The 16,552-nt window shown below is 43.0% G+C and overlaps 1 protein-coding gene across 2 annotated transcripts in view; it reads left to right on the top strand.

Moving 5' to 3' along the window:
* PCSK6 (proprotein convertase subtilisin/kexin type 6) overlaps positions 1-16,552 on the top strand; it is a 262,720-nt gene that overhangs the window by 219,076 nt on the left and 27,092 nt on the right. Inside the window, exons 12-16 of one of the 2 annotated variants that reach the window (XM_040414252.1) lie at positions 98-286; positions 3,205-3,341; positions 7,006-7,182; positions 13,029-13,131; positions 14,380-14,576. In XM_040414252.1, coding sequence (XP_040270186.1) covers positions 98-286; positions 3,205-3,341; positions 7,006-7,182; positions 13,029-13,131; positions 14,380-14,576 — 803 coding nt within the window. Of the gene's footprint in view, positions 1-97; positions 287-3,204; positions 3,342-7,005; positions 7,183-13,028; positions 13,132-14,379; positions 14,577-16,552 lie in introns of those variants that run through there. The other variant, XM_040414253.1, reaches the window with a different exon arrangement.

The raw sequence follows: 16,552 nt of genomic DNA, 5'->3' as shown, positions 1-16,552 counted from the left end.
AATGTATAACTGCAAACTAAACTTTCTGTGAAACCTGTGCAAGGAGCATACTAACTGTTTGTTTTCTATTTTTTTTCTCCTCTATAACGGAGTGCAGATTTATTAGAGCTGACCAGCTAATACGAACGACCACTCAGACCAATGCGTGCGCAGATCACAGCGGGCAGCATGTGGTATACCTCGAACATGTTGTGGTAAAGGTTACCATTTCCCATCCACGCAGAGGAGACCTGCAAATAAATCTTATCTCTCCATCGGGAACGAAGTCCCAACTTCTGGCGCGCAGGTGAGTTGTTGGAGCACCCAGAATAGATTGCTTTGTGCCTACAGCTGCTGTACAGTCCTAGGTTTCCATCATTACAGTCTATAAAAGACAGAGACCCTCCAGTCCATCAACCCCTACATCTTGCTCACCTACCAAATGTAGTTCAATGGAAACATACTTACCAACACTGTAGTTGGTAAATTCTGGGCATGTAAGTCCTGCCCTGGGAATGCCTACTATTGTGCTCGTAATTGACCAAATGCTAATCTATGTAATGCTTACCAGTGTCTACCCTTTCCCCATCTCATACCCCCCCCCCCTCCCTTTTTGTAGCTTTGTGCATGTAGACTGAGGCCTTATTCACACTTTTTAGTCTTTTGGTCAGTGATTTCCATCAGTGATTGTGAGCCACAATTGGGCATCTTGCACACGGACGTTGTGTGCCCGTGTGCACTCTGAATCACGGATGCTGACCCATTCACTTGAATGGGTCCGCAATCACGTAGATGCGGAACGGAAGCACGGATCGGAACACCACGGAAGCACTACGGAGTGCTTCTGTGGTGGTTCTGTCCGTGCCTCCACACTGCAAAAAAAATTGAACTTGTTCTATTTTTTTTTTTTTGCAGTGCAAACTGATCACGGACCCATTCAAGTTGAATGGATCTCGATACGTCCCGGCCGCCGCACGGACGTTACCCATGCATTCGATCCCCAATGCATGGAACGGATGCACAACGTTCATGCAAGAGGCCTTAGATGCAGGTCAAAAACACAAAACTGAAGCAAATCTTTCCATTATACCTGGTCTCTGTGTAGGCTTCTCTCATGGTTTTGGCTCAGTCACTGATGGAAATCGCTGATAAAACACTGACACTGTGACTAAAGCCATTATATTCAAAGCGAGGACACATCAGTTGACCTTGGAAGCCAATCGCCAATAAACCTTCTGTCCATAGTAAAATCATTGATATGGCAAGCATTTGGCCTTTATGATGTGCATAGTGAGATGACAAGGATGCCCAAGAATGGCAGTGGGAGACCGTAATGGAATGTGTTATGGCAGAAAACGACCACATGTTCCGTTTAGGCTTCCCTTATATTATGTCCTTTTTATTGTTCTCTTAGGATAGATATATGTTCTTCCCAGGCAGGTTTATATTTATTTAATGTAGATTTTCCAACCACATCTGCTGGAAGTTTGTTCCTAGCATCTACCACTCTTTCGGTAACCTAATATTTTACCCAACTTTAAGGCTGTTTTCACAGAAGCTGTGTGACAGTCGCATTTTCTGGACTGATTGTGGCTTGTCTGAGCCGAGCCAAACCAACTGCAGCCAATCAACCAATATGACGCAAGAAGTTTGGTTCCAACAAGCCGTGGCCGTCACACACCTCTGTGAAATCAGCCTAAAGGAACTACTAATTAAGGGGACGCCAAATCTAGTAAAGAATAAAAGTAAAAGAAGGAACTTTCCCGCCGTGTATTTCAGTTTGCAGGAATATCTGCATGCTCTAAAAAGAATCTTGTAGAAATCTTGCAGAAAACACAGGTTCCCTTCCTCGTAGCAGATTGTGTTGAACGGTGCTTTTGCTAAGGGGCAGAGCTTGTTTTTCCTGGTCTCCTATGACAGACAGCAGTGGGGGAGGGCTCCTTTTATAGCTGGTTGCCTTTGGGGTTTTTATGTTCTGGGTTTTTTCTGTATTTATTGAGGTCATTGTAAAGTGGAATTAATTAGTCTTCAGCTATAACATTATTTGGAAGGAGCAAAAACCTCAGAATTAAAAGCATTCGACCACACAGCTACTCTGGGATAGATTATTGTGTTGGCCTTAACACAAGGAAACCACAATACTTGAATGAGGCTTCTGAAAGATCTTCCTTGAAATGTAGACCTTGCTGGAATTTCACTATTACAAGATACTACATTATAGTCATGGACAGAAGCTGAGCAGTTCAGTGTCCCTGGTAAGGCTCAATTCTCATGTCCGTAACGTGTTTTGCGGATCCGCAAAACACGGACACGGCAATGTGCGTTCTGCATTTTGCGGACCGCACATCGCCGGCACTAATAGAATATGCCTATTCTTGTCCGCAATTGCGGACAAGAATAGGACATGTTCTATTTTTTTCGGGAAAGGAATTGCGGACCCGGAAGTGTTGCCCCATAGAAATGAATGGGTCCGCAATTCAGTTCCGCAAAATGCGGAACGAAATTGCGGACGTGTGAATGGGGCCTTAGAGATGTTGCCTACAGAGCTGGTTGAGTGGACTTCAATGGAAAAGACTGGTGTAAATGACCCCATGTATCCCTATAGCCCTGTGCACAGAAGCTCCTTGTGGTTGAATCTAGACAAGATAGGTATGGAAATGTGAAAAACACTTGTGCTCACATGGATTTAACCATATTTTGTCATTGGCTCTAGTATTCAAACAATAAAAATGGAGGTCTGTAGGCAGCCACATGGTGATTTTTCCCAAGATGAAAACTTATCCTCTATCCTCTCTGATCAGTGGGGGTCCAACCACTGGGACCACGACTGATGATGAGGGTGCTGCGTCCCTCTGTATGATTGGAGCAGCAGTCCAGCATGTGTGGTACCACTTCATTCCTCCTCCAGTGATAGCCAAGCGCTGTATTCAGCCATCTCTAGTAGTCCCATACAGATTATTGGAGTGGCACCATGCATGCAACTGCAGCATTGGTCTTATTCTCTTCAGAGGGAGCAGAGCTGTAGTAACCAACACCATCCACTGCACAATGGATGGAGCTGTGTCGTTTCAGCACCTGAGCTACTGCTGAACAGCTGATCAGTGACGGTGCATGGTTTCGGACCCCAACCAATCGGATATCCTGACAATAGGCCATGAATAGTAAAGGAGTAGAAAACTCCTTTTGGCCTGAACTTATTGAATAAGCAGCTGTTTTATCTTACAGGACGTTTGATTACTCAAATGAAGGCTTCAAGAACTGGGAGTTCATGACTGTTCATTGCTGGGGTGAAAAAGCTGAAGGGGAATGGATGCTGGAAATGCATGACATTCCTTCCCAACTCCGTAATCCTGAGACACAGGGTAATTGTCATGTTTGAACAGTGGCAGACAAACAAAAGCTGCATCTACTGAAAGTGATTCTTCTGTATGTATAACTGTGGTGGCATTGACATGTCATATCTTGGCTGCTGGCATAGAGGGCTTTGTAAAGGCGAGAAATTCTATATTCAAATTGATCTATTTTCTCTTCATTATTGAATGTAGGAAAATCTAATGAGGCGTACAATGTCAAAAAAGCAAACACAAAATGCAGATAAATTGCCACTTTGCAGTCCAGTGGGGCACATTGGCAGCATTTCCTGGCTTCGCACCCTTTCTACTGTTATCAAGGAAATGTTTTATTTCTGATGTAGATCATTAAACAGATGTTATGGAGACCCCTGAGCTCAGGGTTCTTGCCAGTCATTAGTATTTTAGCGGGTCATAAATGTCATGGTTTAGAACAGTACTTCTCATGGATCCCAACTGGTCATGTTTTTTTAAGCTCCTTACTATTGGGCCTCATGCACATGACCATATCTGTTTTGCAGTCCACATTTCACTGATCGGCAAAATATGGATGCAGTCTATGTGCCATTGCATTTTTTTTATTTTTTATTTATTTCTGACCCATTGACTTCAGTTGATCCGTAGTCTGCATTTTGTACACGGATGTTTTGTGCGCGTTTTGCATCCGGATGTCCATTCTGTAAAAAGAAAATGTCCTATATTTGCCTGCAAAATGTGGACCACAGACCCACTGAAATGAAGAAATGCGGATGCAACATGGTTGGGATCGGTATTTGGCAGATCCGCAGTTAGCGGAGAGTAAAATACATATGGGCATGTGCATGAATCCTTAGACCACTGAGTAAATCTGTAATTCTAATCTTATTAGTTTACCTTTAGATCAGACTTTTTATGTTCGAGTCCTGCATGCATTCACCCTGGATTTGACAATTAACATGGCTTTTGACCATTTTGACTGCCTGAAGTAAAGACCTGGATTTGTTGTGTAGTCCATTCTCCTTCCAAACCTCCCAATCCATTTAAAAGGAGGAGGCAGCTTGACATCAGCTAATTGAAGGAAATTAGGGGCCCTGAGAGGATACTGACCACGAGCTGTACACCCGGGTGGGTGAGGAGCAGCAGCCAACTTGCATATGAAGTAGAGCGTCAGCCCACGTGCGGAACCCAGATCAAACCGCGATATGCTGAACATCTGTGAGTGTTAGGAATGGGCTGGGGTGGGTGAGAACATGAGTCTATAATGAGTGTTAGTCATGGCGGTTATTCATATTATGTGTTTTCTCTCACTGAAAACAAAACATTTCAGGCAAAAACACACATTAACTTCTCAGCTTGCAGAGAGTTGTGTTAACTGTTTAAATACGGGGAAGAAGAAGCTGCGACTTGAAGCTTGAATTGACAGTATAGAAAGCTTTAATAGGGTATAATTGGGCATTACCAACAAATGTCTTGAGTTAACAGCTGAAGTGTGGGCATAAATGAATCACCGTACTGGAGTACAGCAGAACTTTGGGATGTTGAGTGGTCACCTTTCAGGGGATTGAACCTGAACAGATATCAGTGGTTCTCCGAAGAGTATGCCTTGCGGTGTCCTTCATGTGATAATGTTGAAATCATTCCTAGCGGGTCAGCGCTGCGCTCCCGGATGTAATTAGGTGTGGGTTGTGCCTGTGGAGTTGGGCAGGCTTGGACTGTGAGCAGTCAGTACCCCAGGCTGCCTGAGATGCACCAACCAGGCTAAGATCATGTGCCGAACGGTACGGCACTGCTCCAGGAAGTGTCCACAACCGAATTACACTGGGGGTACAGCGCTGGCTGGGTAGGAAGGTTTTCAACATGATCACTGAATCACATGAGGGGGGAGGACTATTAAAAAAAAAAAAAAATATGGGAATAACCCCTTTATATGTATAAAGTCAAACTGTCATTTCCCAAATATTGTGACGTTTTGATTGGCGAGTGTACAGGTTCGAAGACTCCCACCAATCATTGGAATGAGGCGGCAGAAGCGCCCAGCTGAGTGCGGTCTCTCCTCGCTTGCTAAAGACTGGCTCGATGTTTGCAATGCAGATAATAAAATCTGCAGCAAAATCCACATGTAACAAATGCAGATATTTGTCACAAATTTGCAGTGATAAAGACGCCTTTAACTACACCTTTATATCTGAGTACCTGCAGCTCCTTCAAAGTAACAAACCACATTTTATCATATTACAACTTCATTAGATCGTCTGTAATTAAACGGCTAACCCGATTAGCTATATTCCTCTGTTATTCCTCGAAAATGCAGGAATAAATTGACAACTTGATGTCCCCTTGTCAGTAGGGTGCGTCTTCACACGCTAAGGGCTCATGCGCACGACCGTATGTATTTTGTGTCCCGCAAAAAAAAAAGGGCAACATCCGTGTTACAACCTTTTTTTTTTTTTTGTATATCCATTATAATAATGCTTGTCCTTGTCCGCAAAACGGACATGTTCTATTCTATTGTGGAATAGACATAGGGAAACGGAATGCACACTGAGTCATTTAGTGTGTTGTTTTTTTGTTTGTTTTTTGCGGAACCATTGAAATAAATGGTTCCGCATACGGACCTGTAAAAAAAAAAAAAAAAGGAACAGAAACCAAATACATTTGTGTGCATGAGCCCTAACACTGTGCTGACAATGTCAGTTTGTTGGAACTCGCTCCTTTGGCAAGGGGAATAACACCCAATAGTAAAATTATTCTACATTTCCAGTTGTAATAGCGTCTCGGTTCTAATGAAAAGATGCTCCAGCATGGTTTCACGAGGGATAGGGGGTATTTACTAAAGGATGCGAAGCATACTGGCACCCCACAGCAAAGTGGCTATTGAAATGAGAGGTTTACATAATCACACATTGCTGTCAGCTGGGTCATCTGCCCACGCTGGGTTATGCAAGGTCCCTGGCATGTTTTTTATTTTGTCTAAATACAAATTCTGTCTTCATAAATCATTTTTAATTTCAACTGGCACCGTGTGATTTGCGAGATTTAGATATACAGTAATATATATATATATATTTTATTGAAAATACACATTTAATTAGCACATCATGTCACTGGCGCTGCCGTCATGTACCTCATCATGGTACCCCTCATTTTATTAGATTTACTGTAAATGCTAAGAAACCACCTTGTATGAAGCAGTCACTTTGCGAGCGGATGTCATTTTTCAATGCCACACGCTCACAATATAGAGGAGCTAAATATATACCCTCCATCCAGCAAACTGTAATTTATTCATGACATGGTATTGCACACTTCAACAAGATGAAGGTGGAAACAGATGTTTCTTATGTATGCGCAGAGGTGTAACCAAGAAAGTTCTTCTTTGCTTTTTTTTTTTTTAAAGAAAAATAAATGCTTATCAGAAACCTTGTGGTGCTACGAGCAACTCCATAGCTTACCCCTCGATCAGAAATCTTTTAAACCCCAAACCTAAAGTTTAGTTGACTAGTCCCAGAACATTTTTTACTTGGTCATAGGACATGACAGTTTTATGAAGTGAAGACCTTTTTATACACTTAGTGGCCCTACTGAAGAAAGCAGCAGTTATTGTCTCCTCAGACAGACATTATATCTTGACATTGCATTATACGTTCGTATTGATGTCAGTCTAACATGAATCAGAAGGTATAAATTTGTGTTCCAGGTAAGTTGAAGGAGTGGACGCTGATTCTGTATGGTACAGCTGAGCATCCATATAACCCCTTCAGCTTTCATCATGCAAGAGCCAAAGCACTGGATTTATCTGCTGGAGATATGGAGCCATCTAAAGTGGCTTTCTTTCAAAGTCACTTGGAGTTTGAGGAAGAAGACGAGTATTCAGGTACAAGTCTAGGGTATGTCATGCATGTGCAAAGTGGCTTAACACCTGTGTTACCGTTGTCTTGCACTTTGACACATAATGGGTGTTTTTCCAGAATTAATTTATCATGAAAGTCTGATCATCGGAGATGCATCAACTCAGACCTTTGCCTAACAGTGGAAAGATAGCTGCACATGGAATAAATGGCAGTTATGGGAACCTAAAGCCTCCTTCACATGACCGCGTCCGTTTTGCAGTCTGCAAATTGCAGATCCTCCAAACACTGATGTGGTCTGTGTGGCATCTGCATTTTTTTTCCCTCATGGTCTGCATTTTGTGGGAATATTCTATCTTTTGCTGAACAAACATACAGATGTGGAAAGCACACAGATGATCCCTCTGCTTTTCGAACCTGTATGTGAACAGGTCTTATACTTAGAGCAAAATGCAGATCACGGTCCCATTGAAGTCAATGAGTCTGCAAAAAATGCAGATACAACGCAGAATAAAATTTGTGGACTGCCAGATACATACGGTCATGTGCATGAAGCCTAGTGGTTTTCATAACTCCAGTTCATTAAATACAGTTGGACTCCAGACTGATACATAGTAGCAAACTACCAGATGGACCTGTGCAGCTGCTGCCGCGTTTGGCTTGTAGAGCTTTTCCTAGACTGGATACAGATGTATCCACCTCTCAGCCGAGAGCAGTTTACTGCCTCTGAATGTAAATGAGTTATCCTTCACTGACAGCTAAGATCTTGGAAATGGTGAGAAACTTAAACTTCTTCAAATATACTAAGAAAGGTTGTATAGATCTGTATTTATACCTAAAACCAATAAAGCCACTTAAGGATTATTGTAAAAGCAGAATAAAGGCTCTGTGAGGCAGAATTACTACTCCCTTCTGTAGTGACAGTGTAACCTTAGATAGGTAGTCTAAAGAATATGAAAGTGGCTCATGCCGGGTGATAGATTTGGTGCAGGTTAAGTCACCTTTGTCTAAGGGTAGGTTCACTTCTGTGTTCTATAACTCTGGCGGTCTATTGTGGCCATGAGAAGACCACCGGAGTTACCATATCTGGCCTAACCAGAGACCTCTGGATCCCCATTCACTATAATAAGATCCAGCGGATGTCTTTAGCCTCTCAACCCTTTTAAGACTCCTGCAGTAAAATATTCTGAGGTAAGGTGAATCTGAACAATGAGGTCTGACTATTGCATGACATCATAGCCGGTAACGCCAGGATAGTGATGGGACTTGGTATTTGTATCCTGTCTCCAGGATAACTTATTAATTTGAAGGGAAAGTAACTTTTTTCCACAGTTCTATTTGATTTCAGACTAGACACATATTTAATGTATGATGTGAGCCGCTGGGATTTACGCTTAAACTTGGAGCTGGAATGTTAAAAAGATCAAGAATGTAAACTGAGGCTAAGCTGCTCCCTGCTGCAGAGGAAAAAGACATTGCTGGTACTTTCAATCTTCAGAAAAACATGACCAACCGTCAAAAAGATGCTGTTCCAGCTACTTCCCATCATGAAACGGCACGCACAAGTTTTGTAATAATGCAGAGGTTGCGCAACGATGTGATAAATGCTGAAAGCAGCCAGTTGTCATCTGAACATATCTGCAAAGGGGTTTCCCACTACAAGAACATAGCTCAATCTTCAGCTCTTGCTAAATTCTATCAATCACTGTTTTTATTTTGGTTTTTGAAAAAAACGCTCTCCAAAGGTTGTGGTTTTTTTTTGTTTTGTTTTTTACACCCTACAAGGTCCTCATGTCCATAGTGGCGCCTTCATTGGGTGGTCAAGTATGTGCAGTCTGCTCTGTATCTTTCTGCTTGTGCATCACACCAGATCTGGGGGTATCTGAAATTGTATATAATTTATATATTGTGATATTGTACATTTATATTATTTTGGACATGTTGACCTGCAGAGGAGGTCATGATTGGCAGGAACAGGGATAACCACCCTGTTCTTCCTTTCTTGGTAGGAGTGCCCTGTTCTTCCTTTCTTGGTAGGAGTGCCCTGTTCTTCCTTTCTTGGTAGGAGTGCCCTGTTCTTCCTTTCTTGGTAGGAGTGCCCTGTTCTTCCTTTCTTGGTAGGAGTGCCCTGTTCTTCCTTTCTTGGTAGGAGTGCCCTGTTCTTCCTTTCTTGGTAGGAGTGCCCTGTTCTTCCTTTCTTGGTAGGAGTGCCCTGTTCTTCCTTTCTTGGTAGGAGTGCCCTGTTCTTCCTTTCTTGGTAGGAGTGCCCTGTTCTTCCTTTCTTGGTAGGAGTGCCCTGTTCTTCCTTTCTTGGTAGGAGTGCCCTGTTCTTCCTTTCTTGGTAGGAGTGCCCTGTTCTTCCTTTCTTGGTAGGAGTGCCCTGTTCTTTGTTTCTTGGTAGGAGTGCCCTGTTCTTTGTTTCTTGGTAGGAGTGCCCTGTTCTTTGTTTCTTGGTAGGAGTGCCCTGTTCTTTGTTTCTTGGTAGGAGTGCCCTGTTCTTCCTTTCTTGGTAGGAGTGCCCTGTTCTTCCTTTCTTGGTAGGAGTGCCCTGTTCTTCCTTTCTTGGTAGGAGTGCCCTGTTCTTCCTTTCTTGGTAGGAGTGCCCTGTTCTTCCTTTCTTGGTAGGAGTGCCCTGTTCTTCCTTTCTTGGTAGGAGTGCCCTGTTCTTCCTTTCTTGGTAGGAGTGCCCTGTTCTTCCTTTCTTGGTAGGAGTGCCCTGTTCTTCCTTTCTTGGTAGGAGTGCCCTGTTCTTTGTTTCTTGGTAGGAGTGCCCTGTTCTTTGTTTCTTGGTAGGAATGCCCTGTTATTCCTTTCTTGGTAGGAGTGCCCTGTTATTCCTTTCTTGGTAGGAGTGCCCTGTTATTCCTTTCTTGGTAGGAGTGCCCTGTTATTCCTTTCTTGGTAGGAGTGCCCTGTTATTCCTTTCTTGGTAGGAGTGCCCTGTTTGTTTTTCCTCTCTTGGTAGGAACAGGCTGGTCCTGCTTCCTGCCAGGAGGGGGAGTTCCAGTCTAGCTAGAGAAAGGAGAGGAAGCACATGCTGGAGCTCCTACTCCTGGGATTGATTTGTTCTCCTGTGTGACAACACTCCAGGGAGATCAGCAAATTCTGTTTCCAGAAAGCATCTGAGATTAGACCTCAGAGTGATCCGCGAAATGCAGCTTTACAGACACAGCTACAAGATGGACTATCGCTCAGACACCGATCACCTATACCACCACTAGGCCAGACAAAGCTCAAGTGTGAATCTTACAGTGGACACCTATACCTACAAGTGCCTGCTAGTGCCAATCTATAGTCATTCGACCAGCCTCCATACCTCCTCAACTGGTGCCAGAAACTGCACATTGTACTTAATACTGCTGGATATACCACAAGTTTAATTTGCACTGAGTGAGTGTTAAAGGGCTTCTGTCACCCCCCAAAAGTCATTTTTCATTTTTGGGCTAATTAAAATCCTTATAGTGCGATTATTCAATATATAGTGATCTTACCTTTTTCTGTTTTAGTTTCTTTAAAAACCGCACTTTTATAATATGTTAATTACCTTGCTACCAGCAAGTAGGGCGTCTACTTGCTGGTAGCCGCCGTATCTTCCTTTAAAAAAAAAACACCCCCTCCTCTTGTTGATTGACAGGGCCAGCGAGCGCTCTCCTCCTCCGGCTGGCCCTGTCTCCAATTAAAATCCCGCGCCTGCGCCTTACGTGTCTTCATTCGGCGGAGGCGCTCAGAGAAGGACGCTCGCTTGGTGACGTCATCGACGCAGGCGCACTGAGGGAGTGCTGAGGAAGCAAGCGTCCTTCTCTTAGAGCGCCTGTGCCAAATGAAGACACGTAAGGCGCAGGCGCGGGATTTGAATTGCAGACCGGGCCAGCCGGAGGAGGAGAGCGCTCGCTGGCCCTGTTAATCAATAGGAGGAGGGGGCGTTTTTTTGAAAGGGGGATGCGGCGGCTACCAGCAAGTAGACTCCCTACTTGCTGGTAGCAAGGTAATTAACATATTATAAAAGTGCTGTTTTTAAAGAAACTAAACAACAGAAAAAGGTAAGATCACTATATATTGAATAATCGCACTATAAGGATTTTAATTAGCCCAAAAATGAAAAATGACTTTTGGGGGGTGACAGAAGCCCTTTAAATGTTTACTTCTGGCCTGATTCTTCAAACCATCTTTCCACGGCATTGATCCCCAGGGATCGACAGCCCGAGGGAGTATACCGTGACACAACACCTCATCAGGGCCACTACCACTCCCATCCTGTGCACTGGCTCCTCAGAGACTCGCTGCCGTTCCTGCTTAGCTCAGTAGTATCTGTTCGGTCTGTGACACATAGGTGAGACAGATGAGATTATGTAGGTGCATGAAATGCTAAATTGGGGAACTGTAGGAGAAAATTGTGGTGTCCGGGAAAACTGACAGCCTGCCCTGCTTTTCAAGGCAGAGCAGGGCCATGAAGACACCAAAATTTTAACCAGTGACAAATAATTGCCAAGCTTTGTGGCCATTTGTATTACAATGTATCCTCCATGAGGTAACAGTAATATCTCAACAATTTAGCTTTGTCAGACAACCCCTTAAGTTTGTGTTAGAGAATGGGCGCAAACGTAATCCCCCTAAAGGGGCTTGTCCAGCTTTTTTATCTCAAAAGAGAGAAGAAAAAAAGAATGCGGCACTTACCAAAAAAAATACTCTTTGCAGCTTTATTCACATAAAAAGGTCAGCGTCAAAACACAGCTAGAAGACAACAGCCGTTTCGCGCTTGTTGTGCTTTTTCAAGCCTTTTTATCCCATTTTAAATTTGTCCGGTCGTCCGTACCTAAACAAAACAAATGCACTCCTCTGCACTCTGCCGCTCCATCACAGCACCGAGGGCCCGATCCCCACTCTTCTGGTTCCCAGCCTCTACACTGTGTTGTCCTCATGAATAGTGTTATTCCATAGAAACATTTCAAGGTTGATCCGCTGGGCTGAAGTTAAATCTCTACTGGCCTTCGGTGCCCATTACCAGTGTTTTCAAGGAACCTAAATAACATGGCAGTTTGCTTTTAAAGAGGACCTTCATCTTTTCTTATAACTCTGTGTTGTCCTGTTCCTCTGTTAGTCCTCCTGAATACTTTTGACTAAACTGACAACTGGGTGTGCCATTTCACTGGTCAAAAGAATGTGTTCCTACAGTTTGATTCTGGCAGCACTGATTGGACAGTATCAGACTGTATTGGCACACACCCCTAGTTTATTCTTGCCTTTTTAGAAAGGAATAACAGAGGAATGGCACGGTGCAGAGTTACAAATAAAGAAGTTCAAGAATGTATTTATGTATACACATTTTGTTAGAATAGATATGGCGAGATTTAACAGGTGTTCTAACATTTTTATTTCAAAGTGAATACATGTTTCTTGGGAATGGTCTTAAAGTGTCATTCACAAAAATTTTGTTAGGTCATAGAGAGATATCAAAAGTTTTGATCGGTGGGAGATCACCGTTCTCTAGAATGTGGGAGATGAGCGCATGCATAACGCACCCTCTCCTCACTGCAGAGGACAGAATCAAGATGGGCCCATAGACTTCTATGCACTGTGCATGTTTCTCTCTCCTCGTTCTAATTATCAGTGGGGTTCTCAGCACTCAGACCCCCACTAATCAAAACTTTGATATGTCTCTATGACCGATCAAATGTTTTCTGAAAAGTTACTGACTCTTTAAACCTAGAAAATCAATACTGCTGCCTCTATAGATGAGTGACTCATTTAGGGGGTTGTCCAGGTTTAGAAAAAGGGTCGTCTTTATTCCACACACAGCTTCAACTCCTTGAAATACAGATTCACTGCACATCAGTGCTACTATCTCTAGTAACAGACCTCTTTTCTCTCCAAGGTCCATGCCACATGGAATGTGGAGACAGAGGATGCGATGGGCCTGGTTCAGAGCAGTGTCTCAACTGTGTCCACTTTAGTCTTGGGAATGTAAAATCTGGCAGGTAATTTACAAAATGGCATTGACATCCACATGTGGTGTATACACGAGTCGAAAATCTTCAGTATCTTGTAGCCGTAAAAGCGGATGAGATTTTAAACAATATGGTGCATATGTTATAGCCTCATGTCAATTTATGCTGCGAGCTTTCAACCGTGGATTTCATCGTTCGCAATGCATATGGTAAAATGTGTGATCACATCTGCATGTAGCACGAGGATTGAGCATTTTACCTCTATTTCGATGAATTAAGGATTATATGGATTTTTTTTTTTTTACCTTCCTACTTCACTGTCAACAGCTGGACTGGTGGGGGGGAGGCGGACGCAGTTGGAGCGGTGTGGGGGATTTTGATAATTAATGGCCTATCCTTATGATTGGTCATCAGTTTCAGATCGGCCAACTCCCGACACCAATCGGCTGTTTGAAGAGTCCTTGGCCATCCATCCTAGGCTATGTGACGTCCCTTTCATCAGTCACATGGCCTAGGACAAATTCATTGCCATTCACGTGAAGGGGGCTAAGCTGTAGTACCAAACACAGCCGCTATCAAATGGACGACGCTGTACTTTTAAGCTGCTTCGGTGAGTATCATACAGCTGATCGGTAGTGGGGTACCAGGGTCGAACGCCCACCAATCTCATACTGATGACTACGTCCTACCGTACAGTGTATGGTAGGATGGAGGTCTTTGCGAACTTGTGGCAAATATCGCGAGACTTGCTTCGTCTTGAGTCTATGACATGACACTTTGTTTATTCGCATAAATTGCATTGTAAAATTAAAAGCGGAACTCTGCTTTGTAAATGAGGCAGGAAGCAGAGTTCAGCTTCGGATTTTGACTCTGTAATTTGTGAATAAACAAAGTGTTACGTCATAGACTCGAGATGAAGCAAGTATCAAGGTATTTGCAGCAACTTCACAAAGACCTCCGCGGAGCCCATACATTTTACAGTATGACAGAGGCTGTATTGTTAACGAAGTTTACAAACAAATCTGGTTCGGATACAGCAATCTAAACCCGATTCACTTAACACTACTGATAACCTATCCAGATAATAGGCAGTCAGTATGAAAATCCTGGAGAACCTCTTTAAATGATGGAAAAGGGTTTTGGAAAATGTAATTACTTGCCTTTGCTCCTCCTGAATGCATTATCCGTTTACACACACCACCACTTTCTGTAGTATTCTTTGTAATGTGGCATCACTAACTTCAGAAGGTTAATTATTCCTGTGTTGTGGTTTCTCAGGAAATGTGTGAGTGCGTGTCCATTGGGATACATGGCAGATGTTGCTAGCAGGAGATGTAGGCGCTGCCACAGAGGATGTGAAGCCTGCTTTGGTCGGGGACAGAATCAGTGCAGCTCCTGCAAAAGAGGCTTCTACCTTCAACCTGAGAGCAATACGTGTACAACATCGTGTCCAGCGGGAGCATATTCTGAAGAAAGTAAATGATTTCTCTTTCCCTATCCGATCAGTCTATAGGTTTGCCTCATGGATCCTTCAACTACCACTGTTTTGTTTTCTAGGCTTTATGTATGGTTAGTCAAAGGTAAAGAACCACCTAATGTGTGTAAAATACCTTAAAGGAAGATCTGGTTTGTCACTTAAAGGGGGTTGTCTCATCATAGACAATGGGGGCATATCGCTAGGATATGCCCTCATTGTCTTATAGGTGCATGTCACACCGCTGGGACCCGCACCTATATCGAGAACGGAGCTCTGCAAGGTGGTGGCTGGAGGACTCCGGTCAGTCCACCGCCAAGCCGGCTCCCCATAGAAGTGAATAGGAGCACACCGCGCATGCATGGCCCCCGCTCCCATTCATTTCTATGGGGCCGACGGAAATAGCTGAGCCAGCTCTTGGCTATTTTCAACGGCCCCATAGAAAATGAATGGAGGGCGGCTGCGCATGCGCAGGAGCTCCGTTCTCAATATAGGTGTGGGACCCGCACCTATAAGACAATGGGGGCATATCCTAGCGATATGCCCCCATTGTCCATGATGAGACAACACCTTTAAGCTGATTATACACAAGAGAAATCAGTGGGATCAACTAACAATTTAACATTTATGGGGGACCGCAGTGGAAACAGCTGTCAGCCAATAAAAACACTTGCCCATTAGTCATTTTATTTATTACCAGATTTAGAACAGCGTAGAAATATTCCTTTAAATAGTGGAAATAAATACAAACTGCATATTTCTCTATAATTAGCCTAATCGGCTAATAACATGCACTAAAGTACAGATTTATGGCCGTGTTTATGGGGATTCCACACATAATGGCCCACAGTTTGTCTAAGTACATAAGAAAACTCATTCCTTTATGCAAATGTTTACAATTCTAACCATAAAGTATGTGAATGCATCACAGTGAAAAATTCAACTGTCATGAGTGTTGGAATAACATTTGATCTTTCCCTATGTTTTAAAAGGGAACAGAAAACAGTAGTGACTGACATACTGATTTACAGCGGCATGCACAAGTTTGGGCACCCCTTGTCAAAATTACTGTTAACAGTTAAGCAAGTTTAAGATGAAATGATCTCCAAAAGGCATAAAGTTAAAGATGACGCATTTCCTTTGTATTTTAAACAAAAAAACTTTTTATTTTCATCTTTTACATTTTCAAAATAACAAAAAAGGAAAAGGGCCCAAAGAAAAACTTTGGGTACCCTGCATGGTTAGTACCTAGTAACACCCACTTTGGCAAGTATCACAGCTCAGTCTTCCAGCTCTGAGATTCCTGGACCATCTTGCTCTGCTCTTTTGAGGTCTATCCACAGATTTTAAATGATGTTCAGATCAGGGGTCTGTGAGGTCCATGGTAAAACCTTCTGCTTGCTCCTTTTGAGGTATGTTGTGGATTTTGAGGTGTGGTTAGGATCATTATCCATTTGTTAATGACCTTCTCTTTTCAACTTCAGCTTTTTTACAGTTGGGGTTATGTTTGCTTCCAAAATTTGCTGGAATTTCACGGAATCCATTCTTCCCTCTACCCATGAAATGTTCCCTGTGCCACTGGCTGCAACACGACCCCAAAGCATAGTCATGGCCATAAATGTTGGCACCCCTGAAATTTTTCAAGAAAATGAAGTATTTCTCACAGAAAAGTATTGCAGTAACACATGTTTTGCTATACACATGTTTATTCCCTTTGTGTGTATTGGAACAAAACCAAAAAAGGAGGAAAAAAAGAAAATTGGACATAATGTCACACCAAACTCCTAAAATGGGCTGGACAAAATTATTGGCACCCTTAATATTTGGTTGCACACCCTTTGGAAAAAATAACTGAAATCAGTCGCTTCCTAGAACAATCAATAAGCTTCTGACACCTCTCACCTGGAATTTTGGACCACTCTTCCTTAGCAAACTGCTCCAGGTCTCTTTTATTGGAAGAATTCCCAAACAAGACAG

Source organism: Bufo bufo, chromosome 1 (genome assembly GCF_905171765.1).
Source record: "Bufo bufo chromosome 1, aBufBuf1.1, whole genome shotgun sequence".
Lineage (NCBI taxonomy): Eukaryota > Metazoa > Chordata > Amphibia > Anura > Bufonidae > Bufo > Bufo bufo.
The sequence above is the reverse complement of the archived record's forward strand: the minus strand, read 5'-3'. Positions and strand labels throughout refer to the sequence as shown.